At 45.1% G+C, this 20319-nt stretch overlaps 1 protein-coding gene across 2 annotated transcripts in view; it reads left to right on the forward strand.

Moving 5' to 3' along the window:
• The window catches only part of Kat14 (lysine acetyltransferase 14), a 31774-nt gene extending 14064 nt beyond the window's left edge, over positions 1-17710 (forward strand). Inside the window, exons 5-10 of one of the 2 annotated variants that reach the window (XM_075962351.1) lie at positions 2129-2545; positions 2633-3198; positions 8901-9037; positions 10457-10632; positions 12066-12256; positions 15563-17710. In XM_075962351.1, the coding sequence (XP_075818466.1) occupies positions 2129-2545; positions 2633-3198; positions 8901-9037; positions 10457-10632; positions 12066-12256; positions 15563-15736 (1661 nt within the window). In that variant the 3' untranslated portion in view covers positions 15737-17710. Of the gene's footprint in view, positions 1-2128; positions 2546-2632; positions 3199-8900; positions 9038-10456; positions 10633-10873; positions 10921-12065; positions 12257-15562 lie in introns of those variants that run through there. The other variant, XM_075962352.1, reaches the window with a different exon arrangement.
• The last annotated feature ends 2609 nt before the right edge of the window (positions 17711-20319 follow it).

Genomic DNA, 20319 nt, shown 5'->3' on the forward strand with positions numbered 1-20319 from the left:
CTCATATATATATGTATATTATACACACATACACACACAAAGTGTAACTCGGTATGATAGTAATAATATAATAATCTAACTTGGTATAATTACACTTGTAATCCAACACTAGAGAGGCTTGAGGCATAATAGTTATGATTGCTAGGCCATTCTGAGCTACAGCAAGATTCAAAATAAAATGAATGCAAAGCAGAAATATATTATAATATTAATCCCTTACATTTCCCCTTAAAATGCCTTGGACATCTTTCAGTTGTAGTGTATGTAGATTGACCATATTTTCTTTCATTTCATTGACTGCATTATATGACCACTTTATGGTAACATCAAAACATTCCCCTGTTATCTTAGTTACGGTTACTATTGCTGTGTGGCCAAAAACAACTTAGGGAGAAAAGGGTTAATTCAGTTTGTGATACTGCAACATTATTCATCATCAAAGAAAGTCAGGACAAGAGCTCAAATAAGGCAGGAGCTGGTGCAGAAACCAGGGAGGGGTGCTGCTTTCTGGCTTGCTCTCCATGGCTTGCTCAGCCTGCTGTCTTATAGAATCCAGGACCACCCTACCTAGGGGTAACACTACCCACAATGGGAGAGGTCTTCCCATATCAATTACTGATTAAGAAAATGTCCTATAGCCCCTTCTATAGCCCGATCTTATTGAGCCTCCCTCCTCTCCATTGACTCTAGCTGTGTCAAGTTGACAAAACTAGTCAGGACAACTGTCTCACACATTTTGGTTGTTTTCTCCTTTGTTGTTATTGTGTGGTTGGTTGGTTGAGACAGGGTTTTATGTAGCCAAGGCTGGTCTTGAACTCCTGATCTTCCTGCCTCCACCTCTTCAGTTCTGGGATTATATGTGCCACCCTGCCTGAGCTTTTATTTTTAATTCTTATTTTTAAAATAAATTTGTGTATGTAGGGAGGAGGGTGTGCCACATCCTCCTGTGGAGGTGAGAGGGTGACTTGGGGGAGTCGCCCCAGGATGGAGCTCTGGTGGTCACTTTAGCAGATGTCTGGGCTCTTTGAGGCATAGTCTGCTGCTAGGTACTCAACTATAGCCCCAACATCTGAGGCAGTCTCGTGTGGCCAAAGCTGGCCTTGACTTCTGATCCTCCTGCCTCTGCCTTCTAAGTACTGCAATTATAAGCATAAACCACTGCCCTAAACTTCTGCCCATTTTCATTGTCATTATTTTAAACTTTTTTAAATTTTTGTATATGTACATAGTATGATAAGTTACTAAAAACAGTGTTGATGGGTCAGAGGGTATAGTTAGGTAAAGATGTCAGTGGTAATCCCAAATTACCCTCTACAATGTACAATTTATGTTCTACAAAAAAGTCAGGAAGGCACGCCGTATTCTTGGTGATCATTATGAAATTTCCCAGTCATAGCATATGAAAGATAGAATTGATGGTGTTAATTTGTCTAAATTTGCATTGTAGCTTTTGTTTAAGAAAGTTCTTCTGAGCTGAGCAGTGGTGATGCACGCCTTTAATCCCAGCACTTGGGAGGCAGAGGCAGGCAGATCTCTGTGAGCTCGAGGCCAGCCTGGTCTATAAGAGGTAGTTCCAGGACAGGCACCAAAGCTACAAAGAAAGACTGTCTCGAAAAACAAAACAAAACAAAACAAAAAAGAAAGTTCTTCCTAGATAGGCTGGTGTTAACTTTAACTCACTGTTTACCTCTGACTGACTTTCTGGCTTTGTTCTTAAGACTCTCGTCCCTTCACTACTGGGATTATGGGTATGCACCATCACACCCAGGCAAAACTTTTTTGAAAGTGAGGTAAGGTTTTTTTCGTTGGGGTAGTCATTGAACATTTCTGTATATTGAAGATGGTGCCAATAGTAAATTATGAAAGAAATAGTTAACATTAAGAAGAAAATGAATAGCTAAGGGGATGGTTTTGGCATTAGGAGCCCTCTAGGCTTTTGTAGAAGGCCCGAGGTCAGTTCCCAGTACCCACGTCAGGATGGTTCACAACCACCTGGATCCAGCTCCAAGGAATCTGGTGCCTTCTCTTGCCTGTACGTAAATGCCCAGAAGCACATACATGTACATAGAACTGAAACATATTTTAAAAAGAGCAGTTAACATAGAAATTAGGTATTCTTTTCTGGCAGCCTCAAAACCAGCGCTGGATCCCATCATCACTGTCGAGGGACTCAGGAAACGGGCAAGCAGGAATCCTGTGGAATCTGCCATGGAATTGAAAGAGAAGCGGTCTCGAACACAGGAAGCAAAAGACATCAGAAGAGCACAGAAGGAAGCAGCTGGCCTCCTTGACAGGAGCACCTCCTCTACCCCTGTCAAGTTCATAAGCCGGGCCCGGAGGCCAGACATGGTTCTGGAGAAAGGGGAAGTGATTGACTTTTCATCTCTGAGCTCCTCAGACCGCACCCCCCTCACAAGCCCATCTCCTTCCCCCTCTCTGGATTTCTCTGCCCCTGGGACACCGGCCTCACATTCAGCCACGCCTAGCCTGCTTTCTGAAGCCGATCTCATCCCAGATGTGATGCCACCCCAGGCCTTGTTTCATGGTAAGACTTGCTGTGTTTTCTAGCTTGGGGGTGAACCTGTGCTCTGCCTTCCTGTGTCTTGACAAGAGTCCATTCTGCTTTGCACAGATGATGATGAGCTGGAAGGAGACGGAGTTATAGACCCAGGGATGGAGTACATCCCACCCCCAGCTGGGTCAGCAGCTTCCGGGCTGGTTGGGAGCAGAAAGAAGGTCAGAGCTCCCGAACAGATAAAACAGGAGGTGGATAGCGACGAGGAGAAGCCAGACAGGATGGATGGAGATAGTGAAGACACAGATTCAAACGCTTCTTTGCACACTAGAGCTCGAGAAAAGAGGAAGCCACCCCTGGAGAAGGACGTGAAGCCCAAGGGGCCCAGGTATACACCTGTGAGCATCTATGAGGAGAAGCTGCTGCTTAAGAGGCTGGAGGCATGCCCCAGTGCCGTGGCTATGACCCCAGAAGCCCGGAGGCTGAAACGGAAACTGATCATCAGGCAGGCAAAGAGGGATCGGGGTTTACCACTGTTTGACTTGGACGAGGTTGTGAATGCTGCGCTTCTGTTAGTCGATGGGATTTATGGAACCAAAGACGGAGGAGCATCCCGGCTTCCAGCTGGACAAGCTACATACCGTACCACCTGCCAGGACTTCAGAATCCTTGACCGATACCAGGTGATGTGGGGTGGAAGAGGGAGTGGGACAGGCAGCACCAGGCAGTGGATATTGTTGCAGTGTGGTATTTGATATCGTGAGTAATCTGGGGAGAAGAAAGCAATGCAAAACTTGGTGGGCCTCCTGTTCAAAAATAGCTCATCATTTATCTGAGTTTCTTTCTCACCCAACATCCAAGAAATAGTCTAGATATTTCTTATCTCTCCCTTGAGGGTAGCTATATGTGGTCTATTTCATGATTTTGACTGACAGGTTTGTTGAGGACATGTAGTATCCTAGACCCTAACAAGCTGGAGCTGTGGGTATGTAACTGTCTTTGTACTTAGGGCTCAACGTGAAGAACTCTGGAGTCAGTGTTACTCGTGGTGAGTTCCACGAGTACTCAGCATCTAATTCCACTAGGACTGCTGGGCTCCCCACCAGCAGCTGTGATCTAGTTTTGCTGGCATTTGACCCTCATCTGCCTTAACTTTTATAGTCATAGTCGATGGCTATGACTATAATCTCATCTCATATTTATATTTCTTTGATTATAAGTGAGGTTGAACATTTTGTGTTTCCTATTTGTTTCTCTGTGAATTGCTTGTTGAGTCTTTAACATTTTTCTGTTGTTCTTTCTGAACTGTCTTGGAAATCTCTGTTGCATGTCTGATTCTCAGTGGCATGCTAGGCACCAGGCCTCTTCCTCTGGTTCTACTTGGAGCTTGGTGTGGGATGCGCTTTCCATCTGATTTCCATCTCCTTCTGGAGTTCTCCCCGTTTCCTGTCCCCTGTTTCCTCTGTTCTGTCTTTTAGGAATTCCCTATTTTGAACTGGCACACCCCCTTCTGTGTAAGGGCCTGATAGTAAATACTGTAGGCTCAGCAGCCCCCCAAGGTCTGGCTTGTAACTGAGAACCCGTGACAGAAGGATCTGCAGTAGTACATGGCTCCAGCTGTGCCCCAGGGAGTTCATTTACTGAGATGGGCAAGGGCTAGGCTAGGCCTGAGGGTGCAGAGCACCCTGTGCTCTGATAGGTCCTGAGTTAACATATGTTTTTTTGGTGGCATATGCCTTTAATCCTAGCACTCAGGAGCATAGGCAGATAGATCTCTGTGAGTTCAAAGCTAGCCTGCTCTACAAAGGGACGGCCAAAACTACATAGAGAAAGACTGTCTCAAAAAAACAAAAAAGAAGTTTTTCTGTCTTGTTAAATGGTATGTTATTGATTGCTCCTCCCTCAAAGTGTCTTTCCTTGGTCTCCTCGCTTTCCTCTTGTGTTACTTATTACACGATAGTAGACTGATTTTTCTTATATCCTCCTTGTATTAATTTCTTGCTCAACTCTTTTTTTTAATATTTATTTATTTATTATGTATACAATATTCTTTCTGCATGTATGCCTGAAGGCCAGAAGAGGGCACCAGACGTCATTACAGATGGTTATGAGCCACCATGTGGTTGCTGGGAATTGAACTCAGGACCTTTGGAAGAGCAGGCAATGCTCTTAACTGCTGAGCCATCTCTCCAGCACTCTTGCTCAACTCTTAACAGTTCTTTACACCATCCACCATCCCTAAGTGTGGTCTTTTGAGATGTATCTTGGAAACCTGTATGCTTAGAATATCTTTAAATGCAGGAGTGACATAAAGAGTAACTTACAAAGGTGTAGTTTCGTTTTCTCCTTTGCCATTTTGAAGTATGTACTGTTGCTCCGGGAAGCCCTGTTTTCTTTTGTTTGGAGAGAGCCTCATTGTGTAGCACTAGCTGACCTGGAGCTCAGAGATCTGCCTGCCCCTGCCATCCAGGTGTTGGACTTGAAGGTATGAGCCACCATGCCTTGCTGTGAGGACCCCATTTTCAATCTGATTTTTTTTCTTTGTGGCCTCCTTTTAGCAATGCCCCCTGTTCTGGAAACTCTGAGTTTCCTGTTTCGGCATCAGTTTATTCCCAGTGCTTTGCTGCCCTTGTCTCACCTGACAGTTCTCATCCGGGTCAGCAGTTGTGTAAACTCTCCTGGGGAGAAACATCTCTGTCCTAGTAGGCCAAAGAGACCAAAACAACAGTCCACCCAAGTCTGGGTGGTGAAAACAGTTTAATTAGGGTCACTGTCTTAGTTTCTTTACCTATTGCTGTGAGAAAATGGTTTCTTTTGACTCATGGTTCCAAGTACAGATTCCATCATAGTAAGGAGGTTAGAGCAGCGAGAGCTGGTCAGATGCAGCCTGTTATCCGGAACAGAGAGCAATGCATTCCTGCTGCTCAGCTCCCTTCTTCTGTCATCCCAGCCAGGTGACAGCCCCACCACCCTGTGGGCAGGTCTTCCCACTTCAACCCTCAGCAGGTATTCCTAGAGACCAATCTCCCAGGTGCCTCTCAATCAGCCTAGATCGGCAGGTCTCAACTTGTGGTTTGCACCCCTCTAACGACCCTTTCATGGGGCTCACCTAAGACCATTGGAAAACAGATATTTACATTCTGATTCATAACAGTAGCAATATTAGTTATGAAGTAGCAACTAAAATAATTTTTATGTGTGGAGGTCACCACAACATGAGGAACTGTACTAAAGGGTCACAGCATTGCGAAGGTTGAGACCCACTGTGACCTATATTGAGTCTAGTTGACAGTTAACACTAAACAGTAGCTGCTTGCAGAAATGTGACGGATTTCTTATAGGAGCATGGGCAACGAGGAGCAGATACACCTTTGGAGGGGGAAGCTCTTCATTAACTGTTTATAGATCTGAGGAGAGGAGTGACCTCATTAGCCCCTTGTATTAACCATTTACTATCTGTAAATCCTTAAGGGAGGGGCATCGCCTCCTGTCCCTTCCCCACTCTCCAAGGACAGTTAATGATCCCAGTCTTGTTCAGGTCTCCTTCAGGTAATCACAGCTGCTGAGAGGTCTCGAGGCCACTGACCATGGCTTGCCTGGAGAATGGCATTCCACAGCAGAGGTGTCTGGTATTATCGGAGCTTCCTCGGTCTGTGGTTTGGTGTCTGATGTTAGAGATGCAACTGCTTCACGTGCTTTCTCTTCCCTTTTCCTTCCGTGTTCTCCTCGTCATACCATGTGTAGTTTCCCACAATCCCCGGCCATTCATTTTAATCTTTTTTTCCCCCTCTGCTTTTCGGGTTAGGGAAGTTTTATTGACAGATGCTCAAGCTTAGAGAGCCTCTTCTAAGCAATGTGCAGGTTATTGATTAGTCTGCTGCCAAAGGCAGTCTCAATTTCTGTTGCTGCTTTTAGCCCCTCAGCATTAATTTAGTTCTTTCTTGGGATCTCCAGCTCTGTTTAAACTACCATCTGCACGCTTGCCCTTAGAGCATGTAACATAACAACCACAACAGTTAAATGTCTTCCCAGGAATCTCAGTGTTCCTGTACTGAGTGTGCTTCTGGAGCTTGTTCTGCTTATTCTGGGGCAGCAGGGTGTGTGTGTGTGTGTGTGTGTGTGTGTGTGTGCACGCACGCAGAGGACCACTATGTTCCTGGGAATTAAGACTAGCCTCTCAGGGGAGGTAACCATGCAAGAATTGCTAACTAACAAGGAAATGCTAGGAGGAAGAGAACTGGAATGGAAAGCCAGATACAGGCCCTGAGGCCCGAGAAAGACTGGTAGATGTCATGGGACCATCGCAACACAGGAGTATGGTTCTGGAAGATGAGGCCTTGAAAAGGCACAGGCAAGGACCTTGACAGTGGGAATCCAGACAAGAATTGTGAACAGGGTGTGGGGGAGTTGATGTTTGATTTTTATTTATTTTTTTTATTTATTTTTTTTTTTGGTTTCTCGAGACAGGGTTTCTCTGTGGCTTTTGGAGCCTATCCTGGAACTAGCTCTGTAGATCAGGCTGGTCTCGAACTCACAGAGATCCGCCTGCCTCTGCCTCCCGAGTGCTGGGATTAAAGGCATGCGCAACCATCGCCCGGCGATGTTTGATTTTTAAATAGGGTTTCACTGTGTAGCCCTGACTGACCTGGTTCTCACTTAGTAGACTAGGCTGGTCTTGGATTCACAGAGATCTGCCTGTCTCTGTTTCCCAAGTGTTAGGATTAAAGGCATGAGCTACTATGCCCAGTTTATTTTTAAAAGAAGTATCTGGTCAAGTGGTGGTGGCTCACACCTTTAATAACAACACTCAGGGAGGCAGAGGCAGGCGGATCTCTGTGAGTTCGAGGACTGCCCGGTCTACAAGAGCTAGTTCCTGGACAGGCACCAAAACTACACAGAAAAACCCTGTCTCAAAACAAACAAACAACAACAACAACAACAAGAAGGCATCTGGCCTGTACGTGGAGGCTGTGTGGTGTGGGGTGAGAGTGGCCATAGAAGGCACTGGTGGTCTAGGGTTGCTGGGAGTGGTGTGGAGAGGAGTAGACTGTGGAGGGGAGTTCTGTAATATCCACAGGGCTCTCTCACCCTGAGACTGTTAAGAGCGAAAGATTAGTTTGTGGACTGATGGGTCAACAGAGTACCCGACACTGCATTGAAAACCACCCCAAACTTAATGGCTTGCCATAAGAACTGCTATTATTTCTTGGATTCTGGCCTGACTGGACCCAGCTGAATGGTTCTGTTACCTTGTGAGCTGAAGACTGGGTCTCTGGGGTTGTGTCTGTGGCTGCGGGGGAGCTGGTTGGGGCTGGACTGACTGGGACACTGCTCTTCCAGGTTCCGGCTCCAGGTCCTTGTTGGAGCCACCTGACAGCCATGCATCAAGGTGGAAGAAATTGCCAGTTGTCTTTAAGATTTGGGCTTGAAGTTCCTGGTGTTACTTTTTTTTTTTTTTTTTTTTGGCTTTTTCGAGACAGGGTTTCTCTGTGCCACTTTGATAGGTCAAAGTTCTTTACAGCTGGCTGGGTTCAGGGTAGACTCTGCCTTCTGATAGGAGGAGCCCTTATTATACCTGCAAGGGTGGGAGGAGCTGCTTGTGTCCTTTGGAAACTGCACACCACAGCTCTGAAGATTACTTTGAAATTCACTTGAAGCCTTGGAAGAATTTCAAAGCTGGCTTTTGAGGAGTTTGGTATCCAGGCTGGAAAAGTCTGAAGGCAAATTACAAAGGAAGAAACATTGCTCTTTCAACAAGTTATTTTCTGGGCTAAGAGCAGACTGGCTCTAAAAGACAACTCGATTTCTTACCTTCATCTTGGCACTCCTTTGTGAAGGTCTTTTCATCTTGGTTGGGGCTCTTTGTATTACAACCTTAATTGCAGTGTTGTGTTGCTACATGACCCAGGGCCCCAGGTTAGCAGCCACACAGAAGAATCAGTGTGGCCAGTATGGAGCAAGCATGTGAAAGCAACCAGTTCTGCCCCATACCTGCCTAGCAAACTAAGGCCAGGCCTTTGCCTAGTCTCTGTGGGGCTTCCTTACTGTGGTGACAGGTTTTGGGGCTGGTGAGCAATATAACTCCTATGTCTGCCATATTTACTTAGTGAAAAGGGGGCATAGTAAAAAAAAAAAAAGCTCATTGGCGCTGGCAGCTCTTAAGATGAAACTGTGGTCGTATAATAAATAGTAAATAGCCCACCCATGTTAGGTTTTTTTATGTTTAGTTTTAGGCAAAGACCTGTTAAGTTTATGTCAAAACTTGAGCTTTCCAAATAGGTAGTGCAAACAAGACCTCCTCCTGACATGCAGAAGGCTCATTAGACGTGGAAGGTTGCCATTTTTGAGTGCTTTTCTTTTTATATAAACTGTTTCTTTCCCACAGACTGCCTTACCAACCAGGAAAGGATTCCGGCACCAGACCACCAGATTTTTATATCGTTTGGTGGGATCAGAAGATATGGCTGTGGACCAAAGTATTGTCAGCCCGTATACTTCTCGGATCCTGAAGCCTTATATCAGGTATCCCTGATGTCAGGGCTGTCAGGAGGGGTGATCTTGTTGGCTTCTATACCCAGTCTATAGGGGTAAATATGTCCTGACATGGAGCAGGTTCATGCAAGGACAGACAGGGTGGTCCTTTGAAAGAAGTATAGAAAGCAAGAAGACTGAGTTAACTTTGGTTTCTTGGTCATTATTATCATCATCTTTTTTTTTTTTCCTTCGAGACAGGGTTTCTCAGTAGCTATGAAGTCAGTCCTAGAACTTGCTCTGTAGGCCAGGCTGGCCTCAAACTTACAGAGATTCTCCTGCCTCTGCCTCCCGAGTGCTGGGATTAAAGGCGTGCACCACTACTGCCCAGTTGGGTTTTTTGGTTTTTTTTTGTGTGTTTGTTTGTTTGTTTGTTTGTTTTTTGAGACTGGGTCTTTCTACAGAGCCTCAGCTGTCCTGGGACTCGCTTAGTAGACCTGACTGGCCATGAACTCACAGAGATCTGCTTGCCTCTGTCTCCCTAATGCTGGGATTAAAAGCATGTATCAACTACAACTGGCTTTTGTTCACAGTATCAAAATTATTTATATTTAATAGTCTGTGAACTGAAAGGAAAGGAAAGCAGTCTCAGTTGAGTCAGTATCTTAACTGAACATTGGGACAGTTTCTGTTTTCCATCTTTTTGTGTGTGCGTGTGTGTATGCACGTGTGTGTATGCATGTATGCTTGTAGGTGCATTCATCTGTGGAGAACTGTGGTTTGACTTTCATTATTACTCTGAACCATTTTTAATAAATTTAATTAATCAGTTAATTCTGAAACAGGGTTTACTGTGTGTCCTTGTCTGACCTGGAACTCATTGTATAGACCAGGCTACCCTTGAATTCACAGAGATCTGCCTTCCTCTGCCCCTTGAATGCTATGATTTAAGACCTGTGCTACCACACCCGGACCGCACTTTTTTTTTTTGAGACAGTCTGTTGTCAATCTAGAGTTGACTGTTTCAGCCTAGGCCAGCCGGCTTACAGGCAGCATGTTTGCTCTGCAGCTCTACCGTCACCCTGATCTGACCCCTCGCCTACCCCTCGGTTCTGGGCAAACCCATGGAAAGGCCATTTGTAGGCCCACTGCAACCTTTCTCTCGTGATCTCCAGCTGCCAGTGGGGTTGTGCAGCCCCTCCCTCCTCTGGCCTCTGCTCATGCTAGAGGAGCATCCCTGTGTCAGGCGCTTCTGTTCCTCACTTCACCTCATACAATCCCCGGTGGGTACCAAAGGAGTCTGGCTTGATCTGAGTTCTGAGTGAATTTAGAAAACATTAAGGCTGCACACTAGCTAGCACATAAAACTGTGTGATATTATAAGCAGTTTAAAGTAGCTGTGAGTCAGATAGCTAGAAGTAATGAGTGTTTTTCTTGACTTGAATTTGTTTATTTTCTGTGGTGCTGAAGACGTGATTATGAGACAAAGCCACCCAAACTCCAGCTCCTGTCCCAGATTCGTTCCCACCTGCACAGGAGTGACCCTCACTGGACACCTGAGCCTGACGCACCTCTCGATTACTGCTACGTCCGACCAAATCACATCCCAACCATCAACTCCATGTGTCAGGAGTTTTTCTGGCCTGGTATGTTCCTACTTCCACGCTAGGCAGATTGATTGTTCTGTATTTATCACCTGGGTCTGCTTTTAAATAGTGTCTACCATGTGACCGCAAGCTCTTTACTCTTGATTCCATTTAGTTGTCTTTACTAACAGAAATATTAAAGCATAAATGCCTCTCGCTTTCCTAAAACCAAGAAGCAAGCAATTAAAGTAATCAACAGTGTTTTTGTTTGTTTTTCTTCCCTGTTTGTCTCTGCTTCCAGAATAAAAGATTCATCCTGTTTTGCTTCTGCCTATGTTTAGATACCAGGTAATGTCTCTCCAAGATACACAGACTCATAGCTGGGCATGTGAACACTTTTGTTTTTTATCTAATAGTTCTTTGTGTTTTGTTGTTTAGCTATTTCTTAGAGAATGGTAGGACATCCAAAGGTGTTCTTAAGAAGCCAAATGCCCTCTGACTTCAGGACTCGGGGTAAACCAGGATGATTTGTCATTTCATCAGCTAAGACCTAGGCCGCCAATCAGCAATTTCATTGCTAATTATAGCTGTACTCTCTATGGACCTGCAACCTACAGGACACATCTGTCTTACAGATGTACGGATTTCATCAGGGCAGAGCCCTGCCCTGCTGGTGGTCTGACAGTGTGGTCCATCTCTTCTGGGGTGGCACTGGGCTGAAAGTCACATTCTGGGAGTGTCAGCTCCTTCTACCCTGATGTTAGGTATTTGTCACACATTATTCTCGCCACCTTTAGCATTTACAGTTTATTGTAAAAGCTGTAATAGGAAGATTGTCGGTGGTATGTGAGTGAGGTAAAGAAAATGATGTTAGCAGGCTCATGAGATGGCACAGCAGGTGAAAGTGCTTGCCACCTAAACCTGCATCCTGAATTCTTCCTCAATCCTACAGAGGAAGGAGAGAACAGATTTGCCACAGTTGTCCTCTGACCTCCACACACATGCTGTGACACATATGCGCTTGTATCATACATACTCATACACACAACAGGAACAACAATAGAAGAAAAAGAGAGAACATGATGTTGGCATTGTCAAGAACCTTTACCCCTGCCGTGTCAGGGCTCAGTATGTACCTCAGCTTAACAGATTGCAAGAAATGAGGCAACTTTAAAATGTGCCAAATCAAACACATGGTAGACGAGGCGGAGTCAAAGCCAGGTGTGGCCATTCTGAACCTGGAATCTCTCTGCTACCCAGCCTGTCCTGTCTCTCTGCTTTTAGCATATGTACTTAGAAAAGACTATGTTAATTTTGATATTTTCTAAAATGCATTTTTCTGATCTGAATGTGTGGTATCTATGGTAATGGCTTTGCCTCCAATTTGGGGATATTTTTAGCATGCAGGTGTAACAATAAGTACAGGCTGAACAGCTTGTTCATTAGTTCCAAAAAGCACATGGTCTGAATGTCTGGCTGGTTCTTTTCTTTAGGCATTGACCTGTCGGAGTGTCTACAGTATCCAGACTTCAGTGTTGTAGTCCTTTATAAAAAAGTCATTGTTGCCTTTGGCTTCATGGTTCCAGACGTGAAGTACAATGAAGCTTACATTTCATTTCTGCTTGTCCATCCTGAATGGAGAAGAGCCGGGATTGCCACGTTCATGATCTATCATCTGATTCAGGCAAGTTCCCTCTGCTCATGATTTACCTCTCAGGGCTTCCTGGAAAAACTTAGAGGAGCCATGAGGCTGAGCTGACTTGTTCAGCATAGCCTAAGCAAAAGGAAGCCATTGTCACCTCTCAGGATTAAACCTCCAGCCAGCCCCTAAAATAAGGTTCTATTCTTGGCTTCCGAGAAGCCCCTAGGTGAACATGTATCATAAATAAGACAGAAGAATACCATATGTGAGACTGTAAAAGCACACGCAGTGCCTGTGTTGGAATAAGTCTGTTTATAAGCGTCCATCACAGTTGAATCAATAAGCAGTGCACTCCAAATGAATGCAGTGATTTTTTTTTTCCCACAAGCAAAAAGATTGTTTTGCTTTTTAGGGGAGATATTGATATTAAACCCTGGTTGGCATGGGATTTACTGTGTCAGTATCTTAGTCAGTGTTCTGTTGCTGTGAAGAGACACCATTACCATAGCAACCCATAAAAAGAAAGCATTTAATTGGGGCGTTCCTACAGTTTGAGAAGTCCATTATCCTCACAGCTGGAGCATGATGACATGCAGACAGACAGGTAGCTAAGAGTTGACTGCTGGATCTGATGTATCCCACAGGAATAGAGAGCCACTGGGCTTGGCTTGGGCTTTTGAAACCTCAAAGCCCACCCCTCAGTGACACACTTCCACCAACAAGGCCACACCTCCTGATTCTTTCAAATAGTGCTTTTCCTTGGTGACTAAGCATTCAAATCTCAGCCTATGGGAACTATTCATATTCAAACCACCACAGTCACCCAGGCTAGTCTTGGACAGTCTTCAGAGGGCTCAAATTACAGACCTGAGTCACTACACTGAGCAAGGATTTTTTTGTCTGTTTATTCTGAGTCAGGATCTCACTGTGTAGCATTGGCTAGCCTTGAACTCCCAGAGATCTACCTCTTTGCCTCTCACGTATTGGGCCTTAAGGCATGTGCTACCACTTCTGGCCCAGCAATGATTTTTTTCTCATAAAACAATAAACATTTTTATTGTATGAACTAGTAAATGTGGCAACTTACGTGTTTCTTTGAACTTTAAGGTTCCTGAGGTACAAAACCTCCAAGCAATAAAATTTTTTTTTCCTCAAGAATTTTTCTGGTAAATTCTGTTTAGAAACTATTTGATATAGAAGATTATGCAAGGTGGATGGTGGTGGCACACACCTTTAATGCCAGTACTTGGGAGGCAAAAGTAGATAGATTTCTAGAGGCTAACCTGGTCTATACAGAGAAACCCTGTCTTGAAAATAACAACAAAGATTATGCAATATTGATTTGGGCAAAACTCTTTGTTTTATTTTGAGATAAGTTTTCCCTCTATAGCATAGGCTGGCCTGGAACTTGAGTCCTTGCCTCAAGAGAGGATGGAAATGATAAGGTGTTTTTCTAATGCTTAATCAAGTGTTAGTGAAATTCACTTAATAATTCCTAGATGTGGGTAGGCATCTTATAGCATCTTTCTAGAAATCACTTAAGGCAGAGACTGTAAGCTCTTGCCTAGTGTCCACACATGCTGTCTCGTGTTGATTCCGCATTCTTTCTCTCCTTGTGCCTTGTGCCCCTCCAGGATGCATCTCACTGCGTTCATCTCCCTCGCAGAGTGCCTGGGCAGTTCTCTGGCCCTTTGTTACTAGCAGGGCCTGGAAGAGGGCGGGATGATAACTCAGAAGGCATCCTTGGTGCTTAGTGTGAGGCTTGGCATGGAGGCGAGTCCTTGTTGATGTTGGCTCAGCTCATCTGTATGAGTGGGCACTTTGTATCCCAGTTAGACTGTAAGCCTGGGGCGCAAATAGGACCCAGTCTGTAGTACCTGGTGATGGCCATGGTTAGGTATCTATGTGGGCTGTCTAAAACCACCGCCATCACCCCATAGAATTGCCCTGTGTGCTCACACCATGCTGTTGTCCTTGGGGTAATAATCGTGTTCTGCCACAGGGAAAAAATAAATAGAAAAAGAAGGAAACTGTCTCTTGCCTTGAACTCATCATTAAATAGTTCATACCTTTGTGGGCTGGAGTACATCATTCTGTGAGGGCTAATTAAAGAATCTATGCCTTTATGTCCATAGAACCATCTCTGTTCCTTTTTCCTAAATGCAAAAGCCTCAGTTTTGGGAAATTAATTATGTCAGATTTAAAGAGACCTAAGGATATAGGTGGAGAAAACTTCAGGCTTTATAATTAAAATTTTAGTATTTAGAAGATTTTTATATAAGTTAGTATGTTTTCTAGCCCCCCATCCCCCCGAGACTGGGTTTCTCTGAAGCTTTGGAGCCTGTCCTGGAACTAGCTCTTGTAGACCAGGCTGGTCTTGAACTCACAGAGATCTTCTGCCTCTGCCTCCCAAGTGCTGGGACTAAAGGCGTGCGCCACCACCATGCAGCTGTTTTCTAGCATTTCTAAGAAAGGATTTATTATAGGTTGTGGGATAATATAACTGTCATCTATATGGAAAATAGAATTTCTTATTCTCTAGTTCTTTAAGCTTGTCATATTGTTGGTATTGATGTGTCTGATATTTAAACTTAATTAAATTATAAAATCCAGTAATATGGAGGCTGGTGGGCTGACGCAGCAAGTAAAAGCACTTGCCTCTGAACCTGGTGGTCTGAGTGTCATCCCTGGGACCACATGGTAGAAGTAAAGAACCGACTCCCGATAGTCCTCTTACCTCTGGTCTGTGCAGTATGACATGCATGAGCCCACACACATACCACCCCTGACACATAAAAGTAAGGAAATAAAATTTAATTGAAATAATAAACAGGGCTGGAGAGATGACTCAGCTGTTAAGAGCTCTTAACTTACTGCTTTTGCAGAAAAGCTAGGTTTGGTTCCCAGCACCAACATAAAAGCTCACAACCATCTGTAACTTCAGTTCCAGGGGATTAACACCTTCTCACCTCTGAAGGCTCCTGCACACATGTGATACATAGACATGCTTTCATCCATATAGTAAAATAAAATACATAGTATAAATAAATAAATGTAATTCTATAACAAACTATACTCTTTGGCCTTTTGCTTCAGGGTAAAAACAGTCTCCCTGCCCCTAGCACATGAATCCCTTTAGTCTTGGGGACGCACAGCTCAGTTGCAGAGTGCCCCTGGATTCCCAGATGTTGCTGGGTGCTACACTGCCCTGGTTCCAGCTGTTGTTAGGTGCTCCTGTACCTCAGCCCCAGTTCCCAGTACCCCACTTGCTTCCTTCTGAAGACTGTCTTCATTTGTTCATTCTCTTTGTCCCCGTGGCTTCACCTTGTGTTTTCCACTCTTTGGCAGACATGCATGGGCAAGGATGTGACTCTTCACGTCTCAGCAAGCAACCCTGCCATGCTGCTGTATCAGAAATTTGGCTTCAAGACGGAGGAGTATGTTCTGGACTTTTATGATAAGTATTACCCACTGGAGAGTACAGAGTGTAAACATGCGTTCTTCCTGAGGCTCCGCCGCTGAGGTGAACCCAGTTCTTCCCAGAGGACAGTGGATGCTGTCAGAGAATGGGCCTTCAGGAGTGTGCAGGCAGTTGTCCTCACAGTGGGCCTGGTCGCCTGTGGGTATTAGCCTCCACATGGCCCAGCTGGGCGAGTGAAGCCGTGTTCAGTGGTACAGGTAGGAAGCTTCTATCCAGAAACCCTCCAGCCCATCCTGGAGTGGCCTCCAGCAGCATCCTGGATTCCTCTTTCCACACAGTAGTGCATGAGCACATGAGGGCTGCTGAAACAAAGCCTTTGAGAAAGGGCCTGCTCGTCCTGGGTTAGAGCTCAAGAAACCTGAAAGGCGCTGAGGGCTCGCAGTGCCCACGTGGCCTTCTACTGTCTTGGAATGAGAGATTATAAGGAATGGTTCCTGCCCTGCTCCAGCCTGCGGTGTGCTGTCATGGAATCCCAGGAACTATGGGGCATGGAGTCCTTCTACCTCTTGCTGACTTTGGTCCCAGTCAGGAGGAAGAAATTCAATGTTTATCTCCATGCTTTTTGACATGGGCTACCTGTTAGCATCTCCTTGCAGGAAAAGTGGCCTGGTATAATTTTCCTTGGCATGGCCCGGGAACATAGCTAGAGAGGAATGGTTAAGCTCGACACAGTAGATGCCTGGCCTGGCCCTTGCCCTGCCCAGAACAGTTGCCTCACAGCAGTGGAGGTGTGGAGTGGTGCAGGCAGCACTGGAGGCCCCGTCAACAGGATGAAGCTGCTTCCTATGCTGCAGGTGTCTTTGGACCCTGGAAGTACATTTCCAAAAGCATCAGATATTCTCAAATAAAACCTTACCGAGTATCAGCTCACAGCCGGGCTTCAGCTCAGTCATTGGCGCTCATCTTGTTTTTAATTAGGAGCAGCGGCTGCTTTCTTTCCATGTGGACTTGGGTTGGGTTGAGAATCCCGAGAGAGCCGGATGCTTCCTAGGATGCTGCCATGCCGTTTAAAACTTCACCACATGGAACCTTATTTGGATCTTCTGCCCGTGGACTCTGCCTGCAGCTCGAACCCCTGTGTTGAGGGCAGTGTTTTTCTGTCACCTGGAGCAACAGTTGAGGCTCTGTTTCTTTGAGAATTTAGAGCAGCACCATCTAGCGTTTTCCTATTTTCTTCTTCCTTCTTCCCAAGCACATTTTAAAGGTTTTTGTCGATAATGGGTCATAAGCCCTGTTTTAGTTCCTTTTCTGTTGCTCCAATAAGACACCATGACCAAAGCAACTTATCAGAGAGTTTAGTTGAGGCTTGCAGTTCCAGAGGTTTAGAGTCCATGACCACCATGGTAACGGAGCATGGCAGCAGGCATGCAGACAGACATGGCGCTGGAACAGTGGTCCTTGACCACCATGGTAACGGAGCTTGGCAGCAGGCATGCAGACAGACATGGCGCTGGAACAGTGGCTGAGAGCACACATCTTGAGACAAGCATGAAGCAGAGAGAAAGCTAACTGACGGTGTGGGCTTTGGACATTAAAAAGCCCACTCGAAGTAGCACACCTCCAGCAACAAGCCCACGCCTAATTCTTCCCAGACAGTTCCACCAGCTGGGGACCAAGCACTCAAACATATGACCGATGGGAGCTGCTCATTCAAACAACCATAAGCCCCGTGAAGTAAAATTGAGGAAGTCCATTTCCCGAACCTGGGATCCAGCTTTCAGCTGTCTCGGGTGAATCAAACACCAGTGTGGTAGAGTGGCTTGGGGATATCTCCAGCTTCTGGTGCCGAGGAAGGCCATGATTATGGTTGCTTTAATTCTACTTCACACCCATTTTTAAGGGCTTCGCCTTTCCCCTTCATACAGTGCAGCTTTATCTCCCCCTATTTTACATATTTTTAAACATTATTTTTTTACTTTATATATATGAGTGTTAAAAGTAATTCCCAGGTCTTGTATGGTACACCACCACTTAGTTAGGTATTTCTGAAAATTACACGTTTTCCTATTACCTCACACTGCTGCTTACTGTCAGTCTGTATTGGTCAGGGTTCTCAAGAGGAGCAGAACTGCTAGGATGAGTGTGCGTGTGGTGTATGTGTATATATAGAACAAAATACAAACATTTGTCAGTTATGATATATACATATGTGCATATATATATTTAAGGAGGATGTAATACACTGGCTTCTGCGTAGTCTTAGGACGGAAGGGCTGAAAGTCTGGTAGTTGTCTAGTTTAGAAGGCTGAATGACTTTGCAGTCCCCATCTGGGGCTGGAGACCGAGAGGATTCCTGGAGGGCTACCAGTCTCTATCGGAGTCCTGAAAGAGTTGAACTTAATACCGGCCACAGCAACAGGGTAGGTGAGCTTGCCAGCAAGGGTGAGGGCAAGCAGGCAAAAAGCAAAGCTTCCTTCTCCCATGTCCTTTGATGAGGGCTGATACCATAAGTGTGCTCCAGATTTAGGGTGGGTTTGCCTTCTTCAAATAATAAGAAAATCCCTCACAGGTGTAGTCAGCTTTACAAGATTAACCATTACTGGTCCATTCTTTGTTCTGCAACCTTGACCCATTCATATCTCCTTATATCATGCTTAATTTCCAAATGAAAACAACCAGGTCATAACTCTGCTTAATATTATACAACTGTCCCATGTACAACTGCAAGCATATCATATATTTTAGAATAGGTGGCAAAGTCCTTTGAGGAATGTTTAGTCTTTTAATTATAATATAGATTTACAGCACTTAGCCACTAATATTATCTCAGTGTCACATGAAATGATAATAAAGGAAAGGATATAAATATTTGCTTAATATTATGTGAAACATGTTCTTAACAAAATAAGACCAAAAGTTGTCAATTACAGTCTATGTTTCTGCAATTAGTCTCATGACTTTAGCTGGTATTTGAATGAATATCACACTTCAGCTGCCTCACCTGTAAAATGTAGGTGGACTTTTCTGACCCTCCAGCCAGTTCCCAAATAACAACACAGAGACTTATTATTAATTTTAAGTGCCTGATAATTAAGGTGTGTTACTATTTTAAAATAACCCATATTTCTTATTTACACTATGCCATGTGATGATACTGTTTTTTCCACGGCTTGTCATGACTCTTGACTCTGCCTTTTTTTCTTCTCAATGTCCTTAGTCTGGTTCTCCCTCCTAACCTTAGCTTGCCTAGCTATAGGCCAGTCAGCTTCTTTATTAACCCAGTCATGGTGATGACTATTCACACAGTATAAAGGAATATTCCACAGTAAGATGAGGATAAAACCTACCTCAGAAACTAGTAGCAACAGGTACAGGTAAGAAAATGTAAAACATCTGGGGAGCATGTGGCTCAGTGGAAGAGCACTTGGCTAGAGTGTGCAAGCATTGGGGTTCCATCCTCAGCACTGCAAAACCAAGTACCAGAAATAAGAGACCTCTCAGTTCAAAGCTTAGCAAATTGACATCAAAAGCAGCAGACATGCTTACTCAGACTTTCCTGGGATGTGGGCCGTGGGCTATGGGCTGTGGGCTATGGGCCGTGGGGCGTGGGGAGGGCTGCTGTGCTGGGAACTGCTGGCTTGAGCACAGTGCACCTGCCTTGGTGAGCGGGAAGGAAGTGCTGCCGCAGACACTGGGCCAGGTGAGCCGCTGAACTTGGCCTCTTGCTCTGCTCACTCTTCATGCCTAGAATATTTCCTTGTATCACATATCGTCCCAGAGTGCCACCCCCTTCTCTTTGCCTGCAGAGCCTTTCACTGTATACAGGTTTCCCTCTGTATACAGTGCTAAGAGGACCTCTGTAAAAGTGAGTAAAGTCTGAAAAAGTTTGGTTTTCATGAAGACCAAAAGATGCATGATGGCTTAGCTGAGAAGCTGCAGTATTAGCAGCTGGAAAGATGCAGGTAGTTCAGTCCCTAGAGTACTTGCCACACAAGCAAGAGGCCCTGAGCTCAGTCCTCTGTACCCGTGTAGGAAGCAGGGCATAATGGTGCATACTCGCAATGCCACAGCTGGGGAGGTAGACAGGATACTCCGAAGGGCTTGGAGAATAGCCAGCCTGGCCCAGCCAGCAAGCTCCATGCCCAAGTAACAGGATGCAAACTTAGGACTTGACTCTAAGGCAGTGGTTCTCAACCTTCCTAATGCTGCGACCCTTTAATGTTGTAGTGACCCCAACCATGTCATTATTTTGTTGCTACTTCATAATTGTAGTTTTGCTACTCTTATGAATTGTAGCTATCAGATATAGAGATAGCTGATATGTGACCTCTGTGAAGGGGTTGTATGACCCCAGAGGTCATGACCCACAGGTTGAGAACCCCTGCTCTAAGGCCTAAGCAGAGGGGCTGTGAGGAAACCTGGCCTCCATTTGTGTTTCTCCAGAGGCACCCTGCTCAGCTATGAGGTCTGTTTTCAGCTGCTCCTCTTGGTCCCCCAAGGCCCAGTACTAACAGTACACTTGGCCCAGGCTTCCTTCTCTGGCTTCTCCGCAGCATCAGCAAACAGTTCTTGGTTTCCACCCAGTTCCAACCCCATTCACATCCCACAGAACTTGTTTGTGCTCCTAATTGTGAGGCTGTGGGCATCCCAGAGGTGTACGGTGTGATCGTAAAAGCTGCCCTGG

Source organism: Microtus pennsylvanicus, chromosome 2 (assembly GCF_037038515.1).
Source record: "Microtus pennsylvanicus isolate mMicPen1 chromosome 2, mMicPen1.hap1, whole genome shotgun sequence".
Taxonomy (NCBI): domain Eukaryota; kingdom Metazoa; phylum Chordata; class Mammalia; order Rodentia; family Cricetidae; genus Microtus; species Microtus pennsylvanicus.